The 24,665-nt window shown below is 31.8% G+C and overlaps 2 protein-coding genes across 4 annotated transcripts; one reads left to right on the top strand and one right to left on the bottom strand.

The window, feature by feature from the left end:
* Nucleotides 1–3,156: 3,156 nt before the first annotated feature.
* Nucleotides 3,157–12,092, top strand: LOC101246548 (uncharacterized). 2 transcript variants are annotated; one of them, XM_010325623.4, is made up of 5 exons: nt 3,157–7,042; nt 7,286–7,359; nt 8,736–8,833; nt 11,117–11,258; nt 11,551–12,092. In XM_010325623.4, the coding sequence occupies exons 1-5, from the start codon at nt 6,895–6,897 to the stop codon at nt 11,791–11,793; spliced, it is 705 nt and encodes a 234-aa protein (XP_010323925.1). In that variant the 5' UTR covers nt 3,157–6,894; the 3' UTR covers nt 11,794–12,092. The 2 variants fall into 2 exon arrangements, with proteins under 2 accessions (XP_010323925.1, XP_004243612.2); XM_004243564.5 differs by having other exon boundaries at nt 7,283–7,359.
* Nucleotides 12,093–12,851: 759 nt separating this feature from the next.
* LOC101246840 (uncharacterized) lies at nt 12,852–19,362 on the bottom strand. 2 transcript variants are annotated; one of them, XM_004243565.5, is made up of 10 exons: nt 19,004–19,362; nt 18,737–18,838; nt 16,480–16,650; nt 15,746–15,834; nt 15,527–15,665; nt 13,899–13,973; nt 13,702–13,823; nt 13,532–13,607; nt 13,352–13,411; nt 12,852–13,112 (listed from the first exon to the last, which is right to left on the bottom strand). In XM_004243565.5, exons 3-10 carry the CDS (start codon nt 16,591–16,593, stop codon nt 12,984–12,986), a joined length of 804 nt encoding a protein of 267 aa, XP_004243613.2. In that variant the 5' UTR covers nt 16,594–16,650; nt 18,737–18,838; nt 19,004–19,362; the 3' UTR covers nt 12,852–12,983. The 2 variants fall into 2 exon arrangements, with proteins under 2 accessions (XP_004243613.2, XP_069143096.1); XM_069286995.1 differs by having other exon boundaries at nt 18,737–18,786; nt 19,004–19,212.
* Between the last annotated feature and the right edge of the window lie 5,303 nt (nt 19,363–24,665).

Genomic DNA, 24,665 nt, shown 5'->3' with positions numbered 1-24,665 from the left:
TTTCGTTTAACTAATGTATTGTATTTGTATCATTAAGACTGATAATTTCGCTTAATTGATACTAAATCGATCTCTATATACTGTATTAGCGTATTAAGGTTTACTATTCTAAAATCATTCATTAATTAATGATATCATAAGAGTATATATACACTTATAATTGATACTAAATCAGTATAATATCATTGACAATGAATAATATTAACCTTATAAATGTTTTCTTTAGAAAAATATTTGTTTATAAAATTTCTAAAAATTCTTTTAAGGGATAAATTAATAAAATTATCTTCTTAATATGATTTCTTAATATGCATGTAAAAAGAAAAATGATCAACTAATATGAGATACAGGAAGTATATTACGTATGATAAGCATCATATATATGTATATATATTTAAGACCGTGTTTTTTTCTTTAATTTTTTCTTTTTTTTGTGAATTTCCATGTAACCTTCTAGAAAGTGTTGATCGATTAAAACGGCATCCGCAGACAAAATGATTTGAGCTACATATTCAAAAAGATAGTTAGAAAGGCCTTCAAATGTCAAATGATTAATTGATCCAAGTGGAAAAAACTTTAGTAGTTGAAACATTTCAAATATAAATTCACCAATAATTTATAAAGAGGTCAAGATGTAATTTTTTATATTTGAGAAATATGTTAATAATAATTTTGAATTAAGATGAATTAATTGAAAAATAAAATTATACTGATATATTAATAAAATATTTTTTTTTTGTAATTGTAATTTATTTTTTGTCCCTATGAAATTTGTTGCAAACAATCACGTTCATTAAAAAAAATCTATAAAGTACGGTGTATAATTTACTGAAGTATTCATATTATATTTTGACTATTAATTAAATGCTACTATAAAAATGAATATTGCTAATTACTTCAGAGTTTAGACCTCCTCTTTGATAAACTTTGGATAAAAATGAAAGAATATAATAATTTTTTCAAAGTGATAATTATTTTAGAGCTAAAGCAATACTTATAATGTAATTAAAAAATGTAGATACTAAGCATGATTATTAGAGTTTTTTTTCTTCTATGACTTGTATAATAACTACGTCTTTTGAATAATCTCCAAATTTAATTGTCTATTTGATACTTTATTTAGATTTCCACACGTTATCACAATTCACAATAACAATTTTAGACGTGCCCTTCATTTCCACTCTCAAATTATACATTTTACTACTGTCTAAATTCAAATAATTAACCGGCCAAAACAATAAAGTCCAAGTAGACTTATGAGAATGCAAATTTTCGACATGAATGTTAATTTCATAATTAAATCGAATGATTTCTTTATTATTGTTCTTTTTGTCTAAATTTATACGATTCATTTTCTTATTAATCCGTTTCCAAAAGGGATGATACACATTTTTTTTAAAAAAACTCTGTGTAACTGTATCAACAAAAATCATATCATATGTGTGACACTCCTTCACCAAAAAAATACATTGTGTGAGGTTAATATTTTTAAAATAAATATTTTTACAAGTATTGACATCTTTTGATATACGGTTTATATTTAGTCTAGTGGTTAAATGGGCTACAAAAATTCTTTAAAGTCATATGTTCTAGTTCTACTAATGTTTTCTAATCATTTATTTTTTTTACTACAATTGGTAACCCTTACTAATTTATTTTTTTCTACGATTGACACATCTTAATGAAAATCATGATTTCATCACATGAGACAGAGAGAGTACTAAAGCAAATTCAGTAAAAAAAAATTGGATTTTCCACTCAATGTCTGATATCCATATTGTAGTTCGACTAAAATTAGATTCTAATCAATAAATTCCACACTGGGTGAGGGTGAGGGGGGGGGGGTTTAAAACTCTCTAAGTAAGGCAATACCGTACCCAAAACTTCTGATTAATAATGAAAAAAATATTTATCACTCCACCATAATCATTACCGTTGTTTACTATAATTTCATACCAAAATCAAAACACATCTATACATTTGAAATTCAATGTTTATTTGGATTTTCAAACGTAATGACATCTATGTAGGCAATGTATGAACTTAAAAGGGATCCTCGAATCTAAAAAATAAAGAAATAACACACAAACTCAAATAAACGTCTAAAATGTGCGCCGCATTTTGCTGTATATTACACATAAAAAGATAAAATAAACTTTTCAGCAAATTTTGCTTTAATTTCCAATATCTAAAACCTACTAAGAAAATCTTAATCAACAAATTATTCATCTCTACGTATACTTTTATCAACCAAATCAATTCTCTTTCGTCTTCTTTATCGGTCGAATATCAGTGTTCGTATTGAGATTCGACTAATTGAACTCGAAGAAATACTAATTAATAATTTGATACATTTTCTTTTCAACATTTGAAGACTTCAACACAATTCACATTCTAGAATGAAATACATAGTTGCAACTGAAATTTCTTAGGTCTTTCTCATAATATATAAATGTTTATTTGAATCCGGAAGGTACTTTTTAGCACTTTAAAATTCACTTAGAGGATTTTATTGTTCAAATTCCAAGCGTGTTTATTTTTTAAATCTCCTTAGTGAAGATTCTGATTCTGTTAATACATATAATATCTGTAAATTTTCAACTATTTCTCAAGGAGCGATTATTGTTTCTCATTAAATGAGTTTTATACGTCGCAAATCTTGATTAAGTCGTGAATTTCGAATCTGGTATCGTTTGAAAATGGGAACCTACATGTCCTATAGGATGTGAGAAAAAAGTTAATAGTCAAAGATATCAACATAAATTAAATTCCATAATGGGTTCTATGTACGTATAATTTGTAGTTAGTTTTGGTGAATAATATATCACCATCATTATATATTAGTCAAATAATTATTTGTACGACATTTCTCCTCTCTTTTTATCCAAAACATAACTCAATTAATACTCTAAATATATACTTCCTTTTTAAAGAAACTTAAAAGAATTTATTTTCCAATTATATTTTCTTGCACATTTAATTTGGTGGGGTTACTTGCATGGAATTTCTACGTAACTTCAATTTTAAATGGGTTTGGAAATTGGATCACATGTTGTATTTTTATTTCTTTTTTCTTTTTTAAATTTTTAGCATTAAAGACGCTTTCACAATTCACACTAGTAGTGGTAGGTAGCATTAGTACTCAAAATCACATGATCGAACTTTCTTTTTGGACTTTTTGTCATACACAAGTAATCGCGAATCTAGAAAGACGTAAATAGTAATGAATTCAGAAATTAAAGCTAATAAAAATATTATTTAAGACGGATATGGATTAATTAGTTGAAGTCTTGACAACACTTTCTTAGAACAAGTTATTAAACAAATATAAAATCGAAGATGTATGAGTAAATATAAATCAAATTAAAATATAACATAATTCACTCTATGATAATTAGATCGTCTCAGCCTAAGCACACTAATCAGTATTGGATCAATGCACCAACTCAACTAATCATGTATTTTAGGATGCACATTTAATTATACGATCCTTCTTAAGTATATGCATGTATATATATATATTTCGAAGTTAACATATGCACGTATACTCACTTCATCAAATGTACGAATGTCCGTCTCTAGGTGTGAATATGTTTATCCGAACCCTCTTAACAAAAAGTTATCATGAATATATAAGGTATATATTCTCTTTTTCACTTGAAATTTCAAACTTAAATCCTAAGCACTGTATTGTTATTATTTTCAATTCTTTTAATGAAAATTTTGAATTTACCGTCACGTATAATATTGGTAACTCTCTCCGCGCTCTCTTTCTCAAGGAGCAATAATACACTACACAGCTAAGAAATTAGTAGAACTTTTCTCAGAACATATGTAACACGAACCAATTATTTTAGTCAAATAATCTCACTTATTTAACAATTCATATATTATGTATTTAATGTCTCTTCTACATGTTGGACGTCCAAACATGACTTATTTCTTTATTTTTCTGGCAAACATTAAATAATCACCTAAACCAACGACTTTATTCTTAAATCTTATAAGGTACACACTACTAGAGACATAAAAAATATATATAAAAAAAGAATAAAATAAATTTCCACTTTTAAGGAAAATTTTTATTAATGAGAAAAAGAATGTTGTGTTCCTATGCATTTTTTATATCATCCACAAACTTAGCCAACTTGATAAAATTATTTGCTACCAAACATCTCTGTGCTTCCAAAATCCTATCTTGGTAGAACATTTCGTCATTTGTAAAAATTAAAAATTTTGATGAGAAGATCTGGATATATCACAAGTGAACATGTTGATATAAGTATCGAAAAATCAAAATGTAAATTACTGCGAGCAATTAAATTAATATATATATATATATTCACACTATTGTTGTTTTATTATTTTAATATGTTGTAGCGGATAACATATATTATTTTTATGCTACTATTTTTATTTTTTTATATGAATGTATACTATTTTTATAATTATCGTTTCAATTATCTAATCCTTTAAAAAGTATCTTTATTTTCATTAAAGGATTCAAAAATGTGCAATATGTGTGGTGTATATACCAAGAAAATGATAACGAGAATTAGCTAAATAGGAAAAAAAATAATATTTTCTTTGTATCGAACATATTTAAAGTTAAGGTAGAAGCTAAATGCTAATAAGAGTCGAGAATTTGTTTAAATATTTTTCAATAAAAACTTACAATGTCTATTCATAAATATATTATATATAATATATATATTGAACTTCTTTTTTCCTCTTCAATTCATATGTTTTACTTTTTATAATTGAAAATTTTCAATAAATTTTTTAATTCCGCCTCTAAGTAACCTAATTTATTGAGGTAGATGATTGTACACTAACAAGTGAGCTTTATCTTTTTTTTTTTTTAAAAAAATAATAATTCCAAAAGTAGCTTTCGTTAAATTCCAAGTTCACCTTTTTAAAATTTCTTCATGCAACATTGAATTTGGCAAAGAATTTATAATTGTGTTTAACACGGCATATAAACATATAATAATAAATTAATTATAAAATAAGATGAGGACCAATTAATTGTATAGTACATGGGGTCCAAAAGTAGGCACCGTCTTTTATTGACACGACAATTTATTCATTAAAAAAAGAATATTACTACAACACAAAACTTCCTTTATTTAGTTCACACCTTTCAACCAATTAATTTGCACTTTATCTTATATAAATCATTAACATTACTAAAATTACCTCAATTCTTTTAAATATCATGATACCTTTGATACCACTCATGACGGAGCTAGGTGAAGGTTTGTTGATTCGGACAAATTTAATAATTTTTCATAAATTTTATATTTATGTTAGAAAGTTAAGTAATAATTTATAAATTCTTAATAAAACTGATTAAAAATGTAATCGTAAGAAAGAATAAGAAAATTTAGAATTCCAAACTTTTAATACTGGTTCAGCCTCAAAATTATAACTAGCTACTTTATTTCAAAATAAGTACATTATTTTAATGAAAATATAAAAGTAGTCCCAAGAATAATTAATGTTATATTTTTATTTCAAAGAACTATGTTTTAATAATATTTTCTTTTTCAATATTCTTGCTTTATTTTGTCATTATATACATCAATAAGAACACCAAATGTAAGAGTACATCTATTCTAGGTTTCCGGTTGACATACCATCATTGTTTTTCATTATATACTATTAAATTATACAAGTTCCTCAAATGAACTTCTTTTGGGTGCCGTAGATCGATTTAAGAAAAAAAAATATAGAAATAAAGTAAAAAAATAACTTGTAGATTTTAAGTATGACATAATGTTTGACTTGGATAAATAAATGTCCAAAACATTAAATCCATATTATATCTATCTTTTAATTAAGATTAAGATTTAATAATTCGTCTATGTTCATACTGAATAGGCTTTTTTTCCCTTTGAGATACAATTGAAAATTTCTTAAGTCTTAAGTTTGCATTATATTGTGACTAAGAGAATTATTAAGATGCATTTTCCCATATCTATATTTGGGACCAAGAAAATTAATGTAATGCCTTAATATTCAATGTATCTTAATTCCGTGTTACGTATACAAAACAAATTTAAAAGTAAATATGGTGGAAAAGGTTATATTATAATTTATACATATGGACTATGGGTACGTATACATTAAATATCAAAAAAAGTCTTTAATTATTAAATGACCATATGTAGAAGTCTTTTGGTAAAGGAAAATTCTTTCCCTAATACTTCCTCCGTTTCAATATATTCAGCATAGTTCCAAGTAAGATGGTTAAATCAATTAATATTTGGTATGGTGTGAATTTAGCTACATAATCTTTAATTTTTTTTTAAAAAAAATAAGACTTTCATAAAAATTACTCTAAATCATCATACAATTAACAATTTAAAATGTTTAAAAATATTATTTGATGGTCAATATTATAGCTAAGACAAATAAAATTGAAACGAAGAAAGTACATTATTTCAGCTTGTATTGTTTTTTTCTTAAAAAAAAAGAAGAGGGAAATACCTTGTCCTTTCTTTAGGAGTCAAGTATCGAGTATTTTCGATAAAATGATTCAAAATAAAAAAGATAAATAAATGTATGAACAAAGTCGAAACGATTCAGTATCTAATTATATATATACATAAAAAATATTTCTAATTTATTTATACGATATAATTTTTCAATAAAGCAATTTCGTCTCAACTCCGATTCCGAGGTGGGGGTGGGAGAGGAAATGGTAAGGAATTTGTGGATGTTTAGGAAAGTCCACATAGAGACTAAGAAAAGTCCATAATATCAGACTATACACAGCCGTAATTCTCTTCTTTCTTTTTATGGTTCCAACCTTATATATTTTATTTCTATATATATGTGTGTGCGCACTCCAATTAAGTTTGGCCAATCCATTTTATATTTTTTTTGGTGATGAGATATTTCTCAAAAATGAAACAAAAGTGTTGTAAAAGAATAGGTGTTAGACAATACAAGAAATCATCAATACCTAGACTTAGATGGACACCACAACTTCATGAACTTTTCATTGAAGCTGTTCAACTTCTTGGAGGAGGACATAGTAAGTGTATCAATTCTAAAAGAAATTGTATACTTTTTTTTGTTTATTTCTTGATCTATATATAAATATATATTTCTTTCTAATTTTGATGTTTTTTTTTGGCTATATATATATATAGAAAGAGTTTTAATAAAGGTCATGATCAAGAATTAGGGTATGATTAGTAGTTAATAATGATGATCTATCTATTTAGTAAGAAATTAAGGAGTAATTTTTTTTAAAAATTATTTAATATGATAGAAGCAACTCCAAAGAGAATTCAACAAATGATGGCAGTAAAGGGATTGAAGATTTCTCATGTTAAAAGCCATCTCCAGGTAATTCATAGCTTTATGTTGTTTCGATTCTTAAAAAGATATATTGAGGGTACTTAAAAGTGCATGTCGAATTCTTCAAAAGTGATGTTACTATTAGAAATAGAGGGTTTTCCTATGCGAATCTATAAGAAATCTACGTTATGAAACATGTTATTTCATCTATTTTCAAACGAACCAGCTTAATTACTGGAAAAATACATGGTGGGAAATAGATTTTTACAAAAGTACTCTGAAGTTTTTAATTGTTCTATGTGAAAATTATTGTCATTTTTTTCTCACTGATTGAATCAAAATATCTTTGAAAATAACCATTGAACATATTTGAGTAAAAAAATAATGATTCTTTATTAGAGTGTGCTTTTGATATTGCTGATGTAAATATAAAAACATTTTTGAAAAATCGAAACAATAAACAGAATACGTTCATTATTATTCTTTCATGTTTTGCATTGCAATATCTATATACTATATCATTATCAAATTTGAAATTTGTTAATTAAAATGGAAATTCCTATTCCTTTTCTTGAAATTAAAGGTTTCAAGAACAGAAATATAATCATGATGTTTTCGAAATGAGAAATAAAGTAAAGGAAGGAATATTGAAGCACGTTTATATTATGTTTTATGTCGACACTTGCAATTTGAATTTTTTTTAATAACAAGAAATTTGACATACCTTATTAATTTTGCAAAGCATAAAAGAGAAGATTAAATAACTTGATTTAAACTTAAGAATTCATATTTTTGAGTGAAAAATAGTAAGCATGTACACACAGTTTTAATTTAATTTCCTGGAATGTAACAACCTAATTGGTAATTTTATTTCAGATAAGAGTCATATACTTTTTTTGTTTGTGTGTGTGTTTGTTTTGTTTTTGTTTTTCAATTATATACTTTTTAAAGAAGAAACAAGAATATTTGTTTCTATCTTGATTCTTCTCTCTCAATTCTCCCAATAATTAGAAGGCATTAAAACGTCAGTGATACATATTTTTCGAATTAGGATGATTTGAACTTAATTTCCAATATGAAAGGGTTTTTCAATTATTTTGAAATGTTTGATTATTAAAAAGAGTCTGACATTGATCTCTTTGTGAATATTTGAAGAATTTGTGAAATATTTGAGACAATTATTATAGACTTCTAGTTTAGCACATGATGTTTAATATTAGATAATAGGTTAGGTTAGGTATATATGAAGCCCTACGATTATTTAAAGTAATAAAAAACCTTTAAAAGTTTGAAATCCAGTCTACTAATGAGCTGTTCCATTCTAAGCCATGCATAATTTCCTTATTTTTTTTAAAAAAAAAACTTTTTTTTTTAAATTTCTGTTAATTAATTAATTAATTGTTTGATGTATAATTGGAAATCAGATGTATAGAAACTTGAAGGAGAGAGGCAACCTCAATATGGTTAGGTCTGTGAACAACTTCCATGAAGAGACACCACAATTCTCATGGTCTTCACCACAGTAAGTCTCTAAATATATATATCTTCACAAACTTAATCATAAATCTCATGTTAGAGTCTTTTAGAATAAAAATATTCTCATAAGAATTGGAGTCATCACATGGAGAGAACGAATTAAATCAAGTCAACGAGTATCAAATACTGTACGTAGAGTTGTTAATGTGGGCTAGACCACTCCATACGGTTTAATTCATACAGACTTTGACATTTTAGGGACCAAGATGGGCTAGCCTATTTTTGGTTCGGGCCAGAAAACAGTGGGTCTAACCCACAAGTACGTGGGCTACAGGTTTGTCGGGTCAGCCCATTTTTTAAAAGATTATATATTTTTAATAATTATTAAATTAAATTATAAAATATAATAATATTATCATAAATATCGACAAAACAATATTACATGATGTTAATGTTACTATTTTTTAATCAAATTCACAAGTAAAATTATCTTTATAATATTTCTTTTTTTTTTCAAGTAAAAATATAAATATCTAAATAGAAATATTAAACCTAATTATTTTAAGTTTGGACTCTCTTTAATTTTTAATTTTAATATTATACTATATTTTTTAATTAATTTTTATCGGCCCACGGGCCGGCACTACCGACATTTCTCAAGCCCCACAAATTAGCAGACGTATTCAGGCTGGCTTTAAAAGAAAATTTCTTAGATGAACTTCAAAAATCTTAGCCCAACCCTATTAAATTCTGGGTTAGGCAGGCTGACCTAACGGACCTTACCCATATTGACGACTCTAACTGCACGAGTGGAAAAAAAAGATTTACGTGTATATATATATTCTCTTCTCTTGTGCTTTTTATTATAATTATCATATTATAATATCCACAAATTTCAAGTTTAAGCCTTTAGAATATTAAAATTATTTTCATAGGGATTGGATCAATTCTTCCCCTTTGAATACATGCATATATGGTTAGAATTAAAACTAAATAGAATCTTTATATGAGTATCAAATATTGTACGAATAAAAATACAAATAGAAAAAAAGACTTGTACATATATTTTCTTCTCTTGCTCATTGCTCTTTATTATAATTATTTTTTTTATCTCAATTCATGTAAAGGAGTTTAGAGTAAATATAAAGAATTAATCATACGATTTTTTATATAAATTCAGACATATTGATTTTAAAATGAAATTTACATATCTAAAAACTACTTGAGATATACCATCATAAGTTAGATATATAAATCATAATTCAAAATTAAATATTTTAAAAGATTGAAAAAAACAGCACATTAAGAGCCTGTTTGGCCAGCTTAAAAGCTTGTCAAACTGACTTAAAAGCTGGTTTTTGACTTATTTAACTGTTTGGCAATACTCAAAATAGCTTATTTTAAGTTAAAAAAAACTTATTTTAAGCCAAAAGTTAAAAGCTGGGGTAGGGATGTTTTTTTTTTTTAGCTTATAAGCTATTTTAAGTTGACCATATTTTTATGTTTTTTCCCTTAATTTTTTTATACAATCTCCAAATTACCCATATAACCCTAACATCTCTTTCTTGTATTTTTTCCTTTTCACGTTTGGCATAACAACTTCAGCACTTTTATCCAAACGCATAACTACTTATTTTAAAAATAAGTTTCAGCACTTTTAAAAGTACTTTTTTAAAGCTGCTTTTATTAAACTCATCCAAACGGGCCCTAAGGGTGCTGAGTATATTCAGATTAATCATTTTTTAAAAATCATTATTGTTTCCTTTCCTCTTATTTTTTGCCAAATTTATGGATTTAAATTCCATTTATTTGACTGCAGAAGGAAAGACCTAGATGATAAATACATTCATTAATTATTGCATTATTAGCTTTACCAAAACACTATGACTTTTGGTTATGAATAATAATAATATTCCATGTAGTGTTCACTGACTCAGCTAAACTACAATTAATCAACTCTAATGTAAATATTTCCATAGACTTTGAGATGATACTTCTACCTAATTGTCACCTTTTTTTAATAAAAGAAATTAATGAAGAAGAAAAGACAAATATTTGATTTCTATAGTCAAATGTCTATTTAAATTCAAATATATGCTAGAAAGTTTAATCGTTAAAAGCAAAACACTTTTCAAAAAGGTGACTCAATCATATTGTTGGTATTTGTAAAATTAAGTCTTAGGCCTAACTCACATCTCAAAAGTCAACTCAAAGGGAGGAGGATTGCCCAAGCCTTGTAAGGAGTCCACCCATCACATTAACCACCGATGTGAGACTTTTGTCATTTTTTGACAGTATTATTTTAATTTTTTTTATTATACTTTTGCAGGCATGTGTGTGAAGCATTATTAGAACATGGTCCTTCAAAAAGCAGCAAACAAATAGACCCTGGAAGTGATAAATTGCCCAATTATAAAGCAATAATCAATGCATATATTGCTGAAAATAATATTTATTGCTATGACTACCAGGTTTGATGATTTTCCTTAATTTCTAATTATTTGTTACCTCAAATTAAGATACTTAATGTGAAGACAACTGAGGTTACATTCCTAATAGACTAAACTATTAACTGAACGCATTTTTGTTCAATTTCTCATAGTTCATAAACACTTTTTTACTTTTATACTTTTCCATTTTATAAATACTATAAATTTAATACTAAAATTATTTCAAAAGTTAAATTCATAGAACTTAAATCTCGAACCGAAATAGTATATTAAACTTCATATTAGTTTTATTTGTGTGTGTGTGTGAATTTAGGAAGCACAAGGAAGTTTAAGTAGTGGAATGACAAAAGAAGAAGAAGATGATGATGGTGGTGGTGGTGGTGGTCCGAGTAGTGAAATTTATGAGTTTTCACATGAAAGGGAGATCAATTTTTGGCCATTGAATGATTATAATCATCAAAATTCTCAATATGATTCCTCCAAAAAGCAAGTCTTGAATTCTACGAAGGACAATTCTCACATCAATCTAGATTTATCTATTTCTTCATATTTTTAGTATTAAAATAAAATTACGATCGTCTGATTGGTGAGATAAAGATAATAATAAATGTTATTTAGTCATAAGAATATCTTATCGATTTTATCTCACCAATCAAACGATTGGTAAGTAATATAGAATAGACCTCTAGCTAGCTAATCTTGTATTTTATATATATATATATATATATATACATTAATGTAAGATATGAATAACGTTGTCATTTGTATGTACGCGCCCAGTAATTTTTGTATGAATCTTGAACAAAGAAATTCTACTCGATTAATTATTTAATTCTTACTATTTGATAATTAAAAGGTGTATCATTTCATTTTTTTTTAGATTTTTTATTGAGTCCTTTAAAAGAGACGTTTATTCTTGAGCTCTACATATTAAAAGGGGCCTTTCCTAAAAATATAGATTACTTATTTACGAGTGAACTATAACTTCGTCATGTACCTCAAAAGTCAAAATACATAGCAAATTTTTTAATGCTAATTCGCTCACAAAAACTACAATTCTTTTTATTAGCTTCTCATATAAAATTATATTAGTATGATGAAAATTGAAATCATGAACTTCTTCAATAATAAGAGTACCAAAAAAAAGAGAATTAAGTGGTAGTTTGTGTCAAATACAATTCAAAGTGAAAAAAAAATTAATTTTCTAAATGACCATTGTTTCAAATCGCATGGCACAAAAATATAGTTTATGTAAAAAACTTAGTTATAAGAAGATTTATTGTCTCCATCGATCTCAATAATCTTTTACTATCGATATAAGTAAATAAATAGTAAAATTCACTCTATGAAAAAAAATTCCATCCCATCTCCACAATATACACCTAAAAACTAGATATGATACAACTTTACATGTAAAGCGAATAAAACAATTATGGATTAAACTCTTTTCAATTTTTTATTTTTTTTTTACCTTTAAGTGAACTAATAAGTTAAAAGTTCATCAATATGTCACATTTCACTCATAAATAAGCGAAATGTCCATTTTAAATTAGCGAAGGATACTTTTTGATATATAATACTCAAAAAGTGTTTGTTTTGGAGCCAAACGCGCGATTTTCATCTATATATTATCTATTGACCATTTCATTTCTTGTTGAGAACAGCAAAGTCAATTGTTGATGTATTCAATTTTTATGTACACAATGAGAACAGTTGAGGTATTTGAATATGTGATAGGACCAAACTTCAGTTCCTCTTTGCCAAAGTCTTGTTAAGTCCTTTCACAATCTTCCAGAACCAAATCAAGTTCATCACAGCAAGTACCAATGGCACAACACATACCAAGAAAATCCCAAATGAAGATACCTCCTTAACCTGTTTTCAGTCCATAACACAAACAAAGCACACAATTAATCAATTTTCTTGATGGGAGACAGTTGCTCAGATGGTAAGCACCCCTCACTTTCAACTCAAAGGTTGTGAGTTCGAGTTACCAAGAAAGCAAAAAGGGTGAAAGGTACTAAGCTCGAGGGGTAATAAAGAAGTCCATTTTCTTGAGAAAGTTCGCGTTTTCTTTTCAGCAGAGTTTTATCGTTTATTATTTAGAATATTACCTGATCGTAGTGGATGTAGAAGTGGTAGAACACGTAAATGAATAAAAAAATTCTGGCAACCTGCAAACACCATCTATGATTTAGCAATTCATCAAGAAACAGAACAGAAACTTGATAAGAAGTCTACTCGATCGGTCATCACAGCAGAAATACAGGTGATATAGAAAAAACTTTGCATACCAGCCAAACAAACACCATCATGAAACCATTTATGAGGTATGCTTTCGACTTTTTCAATCCAGCTACATCAAGATACCTATAAAGAAACAAAGGATTGGTCAAGAAAATGGAACGTGGGAAAGATAAACTCGTAAAGAAGCAAGGGTGTGGCTTGATATTTCTATTGGTACCATCTCAAGTTGATTCCCGGGGTAGTTGCCTCAGAAAGTAAAACCAGGAACACATAAAACTGAGCCTCACCAGTCAACATAGCATATGACAGTGCCACCAAAGAGAGAAGGTGATGAACCAGCTGCACAAGAAAGAAGCATATGTCAATCACCAAACCAAGTCCAAATAAAATTGAAGGAAAACGACAAGCACTTACATATTCCGTTCCACCTAAAGAAGGATAAAACCAAAGGATCATAGCAAGATCAGTGAGAAAATATCCCAAAGAAACCTATGAAGAAGACATTAAAACTTATTATAAAAGAAAAAAGGTGTTGGTAGATAACACATAAATGGAGATGAAAATAAATTTAGTTAACAAGGAATTATATATATATTTTACAAGCTTTCAGAACATATAAAAATGAAGAAAGATACAGCATTACATTCGAGATTAACATTCTCTGATGAATTGCATCTTTGAGACAATCTACGGTATCAGCTTTACACCTTACCAAAATGTTCCAGCTGAAGCTATTACGTTTCTCAAACAGGTCAGGTACAGAGAAACTGCTATGGCCCCGTCTAATATATTTTGGCAACTCACACTCATATGAATCCCACTCATAACCAGAATACATAGATGATACAGACTCAGTTTGGTAAGATTTCAGTCCAATAAAGACGTCATAGCAGCTACAGTTATTCATTAATAAAAGATTATGAATGTATACTCGTCCTAGTAGTATGCATAATAACTTTCCACAATTTGAACTTCTGAAATAAATGATTTTCTACTTTTGTTAATTCTTCAACCAACTAACTTGTCATTTTCTCTCTTTTCTTTGTATGTGAAATCACTGACGGGAAAAACAAGTAACGCGCTGATCTAAACCATGAGTTCTGGGTGATTTTGATGTGACATAATATACAAAGATGGGGCAAAGTTATCAATGGAGCAATGTGACAATGCAAAATAAAAAAAATTGATCAGAAAGTAAATAAAAACATGATGAAGAATTACTTTCACTGGCTTGAAAGCCTTTTGGAGAAAAGTAATTAGATGAGGAGGACAAACAACGGGAGACCATGAAAGGATCCCCATCCTACAGTTCATTTTAAAATGCTAGGTTCTCCCTATCCTATTAGAAGATGATCCGTGCCCATCGTTTCTGGTGTTAGATCAGAAAGGTGAACACACAATAAAAAAGGAGCTTTGTCCTGAAGTAGATACAAAGCAGCCAATTACCTCTTTAAACCTTTGGCAACCTACTTGTCAAGAAATCCATACAAGTGGGAATTGAACCAACTATGAAAACCTCAAATAATGCGTGCTTTAGAAAGGAACCTCACTAGAACTGTTAGAAATTTCAGCAATGTAGCAGATTACCCTACATTGTAGTATGATTCTCGCTTCGGGTGTGAGAGGTCCCGACTTCATTTCTTGGAATGCACCCCACCCCCACCCCCCACTCCCAAACTAACATATATCACTTTGAGCGGTGGGTCTTCTGGAAACAATTTCTCCATCTCCATGAGGTAAGAATTAATGTCTATGTACACTCTACACTCACTTGAGGGATGTCACCAGGTATATTGTTGTAGCAGAAGTATGGATGGATAACTTAAACTAAGATCACAGCTCAGTGAAGCTCAAAAAGGCCAAACAACCAAAGTTAAATACACGAATGTAACGAAGTTGAACCCAACTTTTGAAATTATAGATTCCCTATTTCTGCCAACAAATATAATACCAGTAAGTCGCCATTATTACAGCTCCCTTATTGTCTACGCGACCAATAGTGACAGGTATACAAGAACATGAGTAGATAATAAAGCACTCACCCCCAAGATAGAGGTTGATAAAGTGGAACTCCGCATAATGACAAGGCCAGACAGCTGATCATCAGAGAAAAGATCTGACCAGAATGCCAAGTACAGTGACATGGCTGTAATGAATATTGCATGAACTGTAGATATGGACCTACACCATAAGTGAAGCTTTATATTTACTTGACCATGACAAAGAATAGTAAAAATGAGGAGAAAAGCATGACTAATTACCGGTTATTCCATTCAACTTGTTGGAATTTTGAGAGCCCAGAATAGCGCTTAAAGTAAATAGAGGTGAATATCTGGCTAAGATCATATACCTGAAACATATAGATATTTAAGAAATATCTAGTTATACAAAACGGTAAAGTATACATATCTTCAAGAGGATTGAGCACAGTAGTGGTGTTTCCTTTGTGGACATACTAATTTCACTTTTAGAATTTGACTATATGTTGGTAGCCAATATGGTGACAAAAGAAAACACTTCAAACCTGAAGCTTAAGCAAATTCTGGAAAACATCATCAACTACAAGAAGAGGGCTGGAATACAAATGAATCACTGCTACAGAGAAGAAACCAAGTAGCAGATTTTCTTACTGAGCTAACTTCAAGCAATGATCAAATTTTGATGTTCAAACCTCCCAACACCTTCCAGGAGAGGCTAAGGATCTGTTTAAGCTAAGACACGTTCCTGATGCCTAGTATTAGGACTATATTTAAACCTGAGTTTGTTGTACAAAGAGAGGACACCAGAAGGTAGGTATATTGTTAGGCCTTCTGGTTTTGGGTGATGGAATCACCAAGTAGCTTCTAAGCTGTGTTGTATTGAGGTCCCTATTGCTATACAACACCACTTAGACATTGTCTAGGTAATTGAACAAGAAAAAAGATTGAGCACAATAAACATGATTGATGACGGCCCTTATCTTGAAAAAGTCACTGTAGTAAGGAAATAGTCATACCAGCTTGCAGGCGAAAACACCACCAATAACAGAAGAGTAGACAATGAAAGAATCTGATAGCAAGTAGCTTCGAAGAAGCAGCTCAGCGCGAGTTTGATAACTGTTGATTTCCATAATAGTTGTTGTACTCAATATAAACTTACTTCAAATCTTTTCTGTACTTTATTTCTCCTGAAATAATGAATGAAAACATTAAACATAAACTATATCAATCTCATAAATATGCTAGATATCAGCTTCAAGTGTAAAAACAAAGATTGTATGTGGAAACATGGCATGACATAGGTGGTCACATGACAATCACTCTCACGAAGACACCATAAGCAGTTTTAACTTATACTTAGATACTTCTCTATCTTTTACTAGGAACTCAAAAAATTGCATGAGTTTAAACCCGATGTAGATGCTATACCATATTTCAACTGTAAATGTTCAGGGCTTTCGAATGTATTAGAGATTTTGAGAGCTCTGGGGATAAACTTTGAGGAATCAGGTAATATAGAAAAGAAATTATGTCTGTACAGTTGGTTTTACAGAGCTACAATCAATACAATTTGATCATAATTATTGCTTCTGGACTATCTTGTTGAGATCCATTTCCTTAACCAAAAGCATTTTTATGGAATCATGAACATCAGTTAATATTTCTGCTTGATGCAGTAAATACATATCAAAAACATAAGGAAAAAACATGATCAATTACTCAAAATTACTTGAAATGGCTTCCTTAAAATTTTCAATTTCTCAGCATATTAGTTAAATAAGATAACCAACCTATTAGCAATGCTTGCCAATTTTCTGGCTTGGCTTATGTTAAACCTAGAAGTATGTTCCCTATGATAAAAGATGTTGTCCAAGGAAAAATTTTCATCCATGAAATCATTTTCTAATATTTGGTTACTTTGAACTGCTGAAATGTTTTCTTTAAGCTATGTTTTCGGAAAATGACTTCTCTCACTTACGAGAGAATTATTTTCCTTTACGAGTATTTCAACACTCACACCATATCAGTTGTTTCAAACAGTGTTTATATGTCATTGCCAGCCTTTACTAAAAAACTTTCATGAAGACACTACCCTCATGCTATGCTACACCTTGTCGGCTTCTCATAGGTAAACCTATTTTGTAGCTAATCTAACACTAGAAATTGGTCCAAGAATTTAGTTTTCAGTATAAAACACCCACGGAAAACATCTTCCTTCACACTAATTAATGGTGGAAAGAATGCTTAAGGAAAAAAGCAGTACGATAAGGTATAAAGAGATAGTGTAAGGGGGCAAAATCCAGAACTCAATCTAAATAAGCAACAACACGGAACAAAAGATGTCAACACCTAAGAGACCCTTTCTCTTCTAGATTTCCTGTTTTCGTTCTGTCTCTTGCTTCATATTATTCATCAAGGTTCCAGTTAAGTTTTTATCAAGACATCAAAATGTATGCTCACATTCTCAGGAATGAAAAAATAATTAGAGCCACACGTGAAGGGACATATGCAGAAAAATATAAGGATGTGACCAAAATGCAGTAGGATCAACGAGCAGATGGTTAAACATTTCTCTATCCAAATAGAGAAAATAGAAACATAATGAAAAACAGAATTTGCAGGACAGAAAAGAAAGGATGCTTCCCTTTTGACAAGCAGAGAATCAAAACTATCATAATGATTTTACAGCTTATAACAGCAGCTCTTTGAATCATGCAACTCATGGGATATTATATACTATGTAGTCTAGTGCGATAAAATTCATCAACAATCAAACAATTTATTTTACGTTTCTAAACTTAACCATAAGATTTGACAATCACTACTACCTTACCATCTTTCCCTAATGTACAACATTATGTAACAACGAAAAACTATACAATCTATCAAAACATTATATTCATCAAGCCAAAACATTACGTAAGGATATGTAACAATCATTCAAACAAAGCGTAAGGAACAAAGCAGCCTCTTTAGCAACAGAAATTTTGCAGCTTATAGCCATCAGCTCTATACACTAGACTATGAAACGATATATAAGAACCATCCAAACAATGTGTACAGGACAAAACAGCTTCTTTATCTACAGAAATTTTGCAGCATATAACCATCAGCTCTTTTAATCAAACTCATGGCAATAAAACTATATAGTTAAAGTCAATACTCAACTACAATAAAATTCAGCAACAATCAAACAATCAGATTTCTGTTATATATTTCAAACAATCACAAACAGCACCAAAACCAAGGGTACCAAGAAATCAACAAGATTACCTGAAAACAATTGCTCGAATAGTAACCACCCTCACTTCCAACAGTCCAACCTTAAAAAAGATTGCGAATTCGAATTAGCAACGAAGCAAAAAGTAGAAGCTCCTGAGGGATAGGGTAAAAAAAAACAAAAACAGAATAAAAATTGAATCTTTATTCTACTCTTTCATACCCAAAACCTAAAATAGAAAAACAAACAGAAAGAAGTAAAACCAAGAATTGATGGAAACAAATAAAAAAAAAAGAGTAGGAGTAGGCCTTTTGACTTACCAACAACTCAAAAGAAGTATGGAAAGCAGAAAAAGGTCAGCTTTTTAGGAAGATAAATTTGTTTGTCTGTATTCTTTATCTTTATATATATATATATATCTGATTGATTGCGTATTATATTTTTCTACATAAACCCAAAGAGGAAGAGAAGAATCTGAGACTTGAGGGACACGTTGCTGCTCCCATGGTGTTCATTTTGTTCTAGAATCTACCTATCTATCATTCCAACGTGGCATCAGGTGATTCTTGAAATTAGAACCTTTCTCTATTATTTTTTTGGTTAAATATTTCTCAAAGTATTCTTCCATTGGATTACATTACAAGTCATTTGCTACGAAAACAAAAAGTATTGTGTCCCGCTTCGATTTATGTAATCCTTTTCATTTCGTAAGAGTTAATTAATTTAAGTTTGATCGAGAATTTACTTGAAATTTTTAAATTTTTTGAAATAAAATTTATATATTTGTAAACTATGTAAAAAGTAATATAAGTTACAATGATTGACAATTTAAAATAATTAAAAGATATATGAAAATTTAAGTCAATGTAAACTTATTTGAATCTTATAATTTGAAAGTGCTATATAAATTGAGACGGAAGAAGTACATCTTTTGTTGGTTAGTATTTTCTTCGTTTTGATTTGTTTACTTATTAACTTTATATATATTATTATAAGATGTAACGACCTGTTTAGTCGTTTTGAGCAGCAGACTTCAATTCTGGAAAAACTGGCAGAAACGACGGACCCCACGACGGACCGTCATGGGCACGACGGACCGTCGCAGGGTCTCGTTTCAAAACACTTAGAAAATCTGAAATTGGGTACTGAAAATCGACTCTCTGAACTTCGTAACGGAATGGCAGGACGGACCGTCACAGGTGTGACGGACCGTCACAGACCCTTCAGAGAAATTGAGTCTCTGAAGTCTGTGACGGGGCAGCAGGACGGACCGTCGCAGGCTGCGCAATCCCAGTCCGGGTCGGATTTCTTTATACGTTGTAAGGGACGTTTTTGACTATTCCTGCTTTAATTATAAAGTTAGAGGGTTAATGTTAATAAGTCTAATTACTTGGGGGTTAAAAGAGGTAACCTTGAGTTAATTAGTGGGTTATTATTGTCATCTTTTATTCTTAATTATATACTAATTAGGGTAAATGAAAGAGGGTTTGAATAAAGAAAATAGAAAGAACAAGAGAAAGAGAGAGAAAGTCGAACGAGAAAGAGGAGAAACGAAGAGAAACAAAGCTTGGGAAATTGCTTGCTTGATCACTAATCTTCGGTGGAGGTAGGTTATGGTTATTTTTATGCTATTCGTAGTAAACTCTTAATAGCGAATGATATGTATTGGTAGTATTGTAAACCCTTCTATATGCTTAATTGTATGCTTGCATGAATGTGATTATGTAATTATGGTATAATAAGCATGATGAAGCTATTGAATCCTAAATCTTGAAAAGAAACCCTAATCTACTTTGTTAATGATGATGCCTTGGTATAAAAGAAGGCTTGATGAACGAAAGTAGTGAGATTAGGGGATCGGGTGCCACGTTCCGGTACCAGGATAGAATATGAGGATCGGGTGCCACGTTCCGGTACCAGGATAGAATATGAGGATCGGGTGCCACGTTCCGGTACCAGGATTGAATATGAGGATCGGAGTGTCACGTTCCGACACCAGGATAGAATATGGATCGGGTGCCACGTTCCGGTACCAGGATAGAATATGGATCGGGTGCCACGTTTCGGTACCAGGATAGAATATGGATCGGGTGCCACGTTCCGGTACCAGGATAGAATATGAGGATCGGAGTGTCACGTTCCGACACCAGGATAGTATATGAGGAGCGGAGTGTCACGTACCGACACGAGGGGAATAAAGATAATGAATCTTGAAGGATGATAATATATTCAAATCTAATGAACCTAATTCCCAAACGAGTATGATGAGGAGGCGTGAGTCCTCATCGATGTGCTTGGTGTTGTAACCAAGGGTTATGGTAACTGTAAATGCTGCATGCTAAGGATATTAGTTGATTTTATGATATTGCTTAATATATACTGTTTTCTATTTTGAGTTGGCCGATGATATCTACTCAGTACCCGTGTTTTGTACTGACCCCTACTTTTATGTTTTCTTCTTGTTTATTTGTGGAGTGCAACAAACGTGCCGTCATCTTCGACTCAACAGTAATTCAAGCCAGTCTTACTACATCGGAAATTCAGGGTGAGCTAATGCTTCTAGCTTGGACTGGATTTTCTTCTTCAAGTCTTGATGCCTTGAACTTCCGGCATGGACTAGCTTTTACTTGTTTTAGCTTTTAGAATACTCTTAGTTTAGTCATTTGATTATAGATGTTCTTGTGGTGATGACTTCCAGATTTTGGGGATAATAATAGTTATTGATTTTATTAATGAGTTAAGTCTTCCGCATTACTTTCTGTTGATATTATATTGAAATGTTAAGGTTTAGATTGGTTGGTTCGCTCACATAGGAGGGTAAAATGTGGGTGCCAGTCGCGGCCCGATTTGGGTCGTGACAAACTTGGTATCAGAGCATTAGGTTCGTTGGTCTCATCACACAAGAACGAGTCTAGTAGAGTCTTAAGGAACGGTAGGGGGACGCCTTTACTTTTCTTTGAGAAGCTATAAGACTTTAGGAAAATTCCATTCTTTCATTCTTTCTTTCGTGCTATTACTTGGGTCCAATTGGTATCTAGGTGATACAAATTGGTATCTGACCATCTTCACTCTATTTCGCAGATGGTTAGAACTAGAGCAACAACCGCGCCAGCACCAGCACCGGCGGGACAGGGTGCGTCTGAACCAGCCACTGGGGCTGTAGCCAGAATAAGAATAGCGGCAAGAGGCCGTGGGAGAGGTCGTGGGAGGACGTCCTCTAGAGGTAGAGGACGAGCACCTAGCCCATCTGATACTAGGGCAGTGATTCCTCCACCGACTGAAGAGGTAGTGAGAGAGGGTGAGGAAGGGGAAACTGAACAAGTACAGAATGAGGGATTGCCTCCCCAACCTACCCCAGACATGATCAATCAGGTTCTTGCTTATCTTAGTGGGTTATCTGATCAAGGTCAAGCACCTCCAGTGTTTTCTGCGCCAGCACCTCAGGGTCCGGAGGTACAACGTGCGGCTACTGCGGCTCCTCGTATGGATGCCTCATTGGACATAGGCACGTTTCCACGTCTGAATACTGGGCCTATAATGACAAATGATCAGCATGAAATTTTCAGTAAGTTCTTGAAATTGAAACCTCCAGTCTTCAAGGGTGCTGAGTCTGAGGATGCTTACGATTTTCTGGTTGACTGTCATGAGCTACTACACAAGATGGGAATTGTAGAACGGTTTGGTGTTGAGTTCGTGAGTTATCAGTTTCAAGGGAACGCCAAAATGTGGTGGCGGTCACATGTTGAGTGTCAACCAACAGAGGCACCACCTATGACTTGGGCCTCTTTCTCTAGCTTGTTTATGGAGAAGTATATCCCCCAGACTTTGAGGGATAGGAAAAGGGATGAGTTCTTGAGCCTAGAGCAAGGTAGGATGTCTGAAAGAGGGTCGATTTATTTTTCTCGCACACCACTCTAGGCAGTCTTACAGCGTCTGTAATACTTCAGCCTACTTACACCCACAGAATTGACTAAGTATAGAAATACTTAAACAGCAATGTCAAACAATAAACAGGCAGCGTTTACAGGAACAAGTCCCAACCTTTATTAATCAATAATTAATACAAAGGAAGGCTTCACAAATCAGTCTAAGGCTAGAAAACTCTCTGTCCTATGCCTTAGACGAATTTCCACCTTAAATCAAAATTCTGCACAATGGCAGTTACAAGCAGTTACATGCGGCGGTTACACATGACACCTGTCCGACACATGTCAGCCCAGGGTTCAAAACTAACTTTCCAACAGCTATATTTCCAACAGATAGAATCTAATTCAAATTACATTCTTATCTACACGAAATACTAATATTCTAACACTTAGAATATTTCAGGCTTCATTCCAACACTTAGAATAATCCTGCCAGCTTCCAACACTTAGAATATTTTAGCTGTCTTCCACACTTAGTTTTATTTCAGCAATTTCGGGTGAACTGCCTTTGTCCTTGACCTTGCCAAGTATTCACAGCCTTGCTTCATCAAGCCAACATGCTGTCTTGCCAACGCCCTTAGTCCGCACGTAAGCCATGCACGTTCAAGCTGCCTTGCCAACACCCAAGCACCTTGAACTTGTGTTGCACTGTTTTGCCATCGACCATGCCAAGACCAATGCCCAAGTCCTTGGCATGTCTGCACGTAGTTAGATCAAGTAGATTGCGGGTCTAACAGACCACCCGCACCACTTGAACTCGATGTCCTCATCGAGACTGTTTTGAGATAGTCATCGATTTGAGCATCAAACTGCCATAGGTCTTTTGCTTTCTCCCAAACAGCGTCTGCTGCACTCTTGCCTTTCCAATGAACCAAGAACTCAGTCTTAGTATTCTTCTTACTTGTGCCCAAAACCCGGTGATCAAGGATCTTCTCAATTTCAGCATCATACTGTGTAGGTACTGATGGAGGAGCCCTCTTTGATCTGTTCCTGTCCGGATCATCTTCATCTGCAAAGTAAGGTTTCAAGAAACTCACATGGAAAGTGGGGTGAATTTTCAACCTTTCTGGCAGCTTCAACCTATAAGCAACTTCGCCCACTCGTTTTACCACTTCGAAGGGACCATCATACTTAGGTATCAAACCCCGATGTCTGGTCTTACTTACAATCTGTTTCCAGATTTGTGGGGTAAGTTTCAGCAACACCTTGTCACCCACATTGAACTCAACTGAGCGACGATGTTGGTCAGCATACTTCTTCATGTGCTGCTGAGCCTTGCGCAAGCTATCTTGTGCCTCAGATAACATTTCAAGTCTGTCCCTTGCAACTCTGTATGCTGCTGGACACTTTTCCTGATTTTTAGATTTAGCAACATCTAATGGCGTCATAGGCTGTTTGCCTAAGACGATTTCAAAAGGACTCATTTCTGTTGCAGACGACTTGTGCAGATTATAGCAAAACTGCGCAGTGTCTAACAATGCCACCCAATTCCGTTGACTTGCAGTCACATAGTGCCTCAAGTACTCTTCCAACAAATGATTAATTCTTTCTGTCTGTCCATCTGTTTGTGGGTGATTTGCAGTAGAAAATTTTAATTCAGTTCCCATCATATTGAACAATGCTGTCCAAAATCTACCCGTGAACCTTGTGTCTCTATCACTCACAATGTCAGCCGGAACACCAAAGTATTTAACCACATGTTTATAGAATAACTCAGCAGCAACTTCAGATGAGCATAACTCAGGAGCAGCAATAAAAACAGAATATTTTGAAAACCTGTCAACTACCACCATGATAGATGCTTTGCCCTCTACTTTAGGAAATCCAGAAATGAAATCCATGCTTACCGATAGCCATGGCCTTTCAGGAATAGGCAAAGGTTGCAGCAAACCTGCTTCCTTCTTACGTCCCGTCTTGTCGACTTGACAAACATGACAAGTCTTAACGTACGCCTCTATATCGTCTTCCATTTTCGGCCAAAAATACACACGAGACAGTAAGGCTAAGATCCTTTCAACACCTGGATGTCCAGCCCAAGCAGAGTCATGCGCTTCTT

This window comes from Solanum lycopersicum, chromosome 7 (genome assembly GCF_036512215.1).
Source record: "Solanum lycopersicum chromosome 7, SLM_r2.1".
Classification (NCBI taxonomy): domain Eukaryota; kingdom Viridiplantae; phylum Streptophyta; class Magnoliopsida; order Solanales; family Solanaceae; genus Solanum; species Solanum lycopersicum.
Note: the sequence above shows the minus strand (reverse complement) of the source record. Positions and strands in the feature narration are given on the sequence as shown.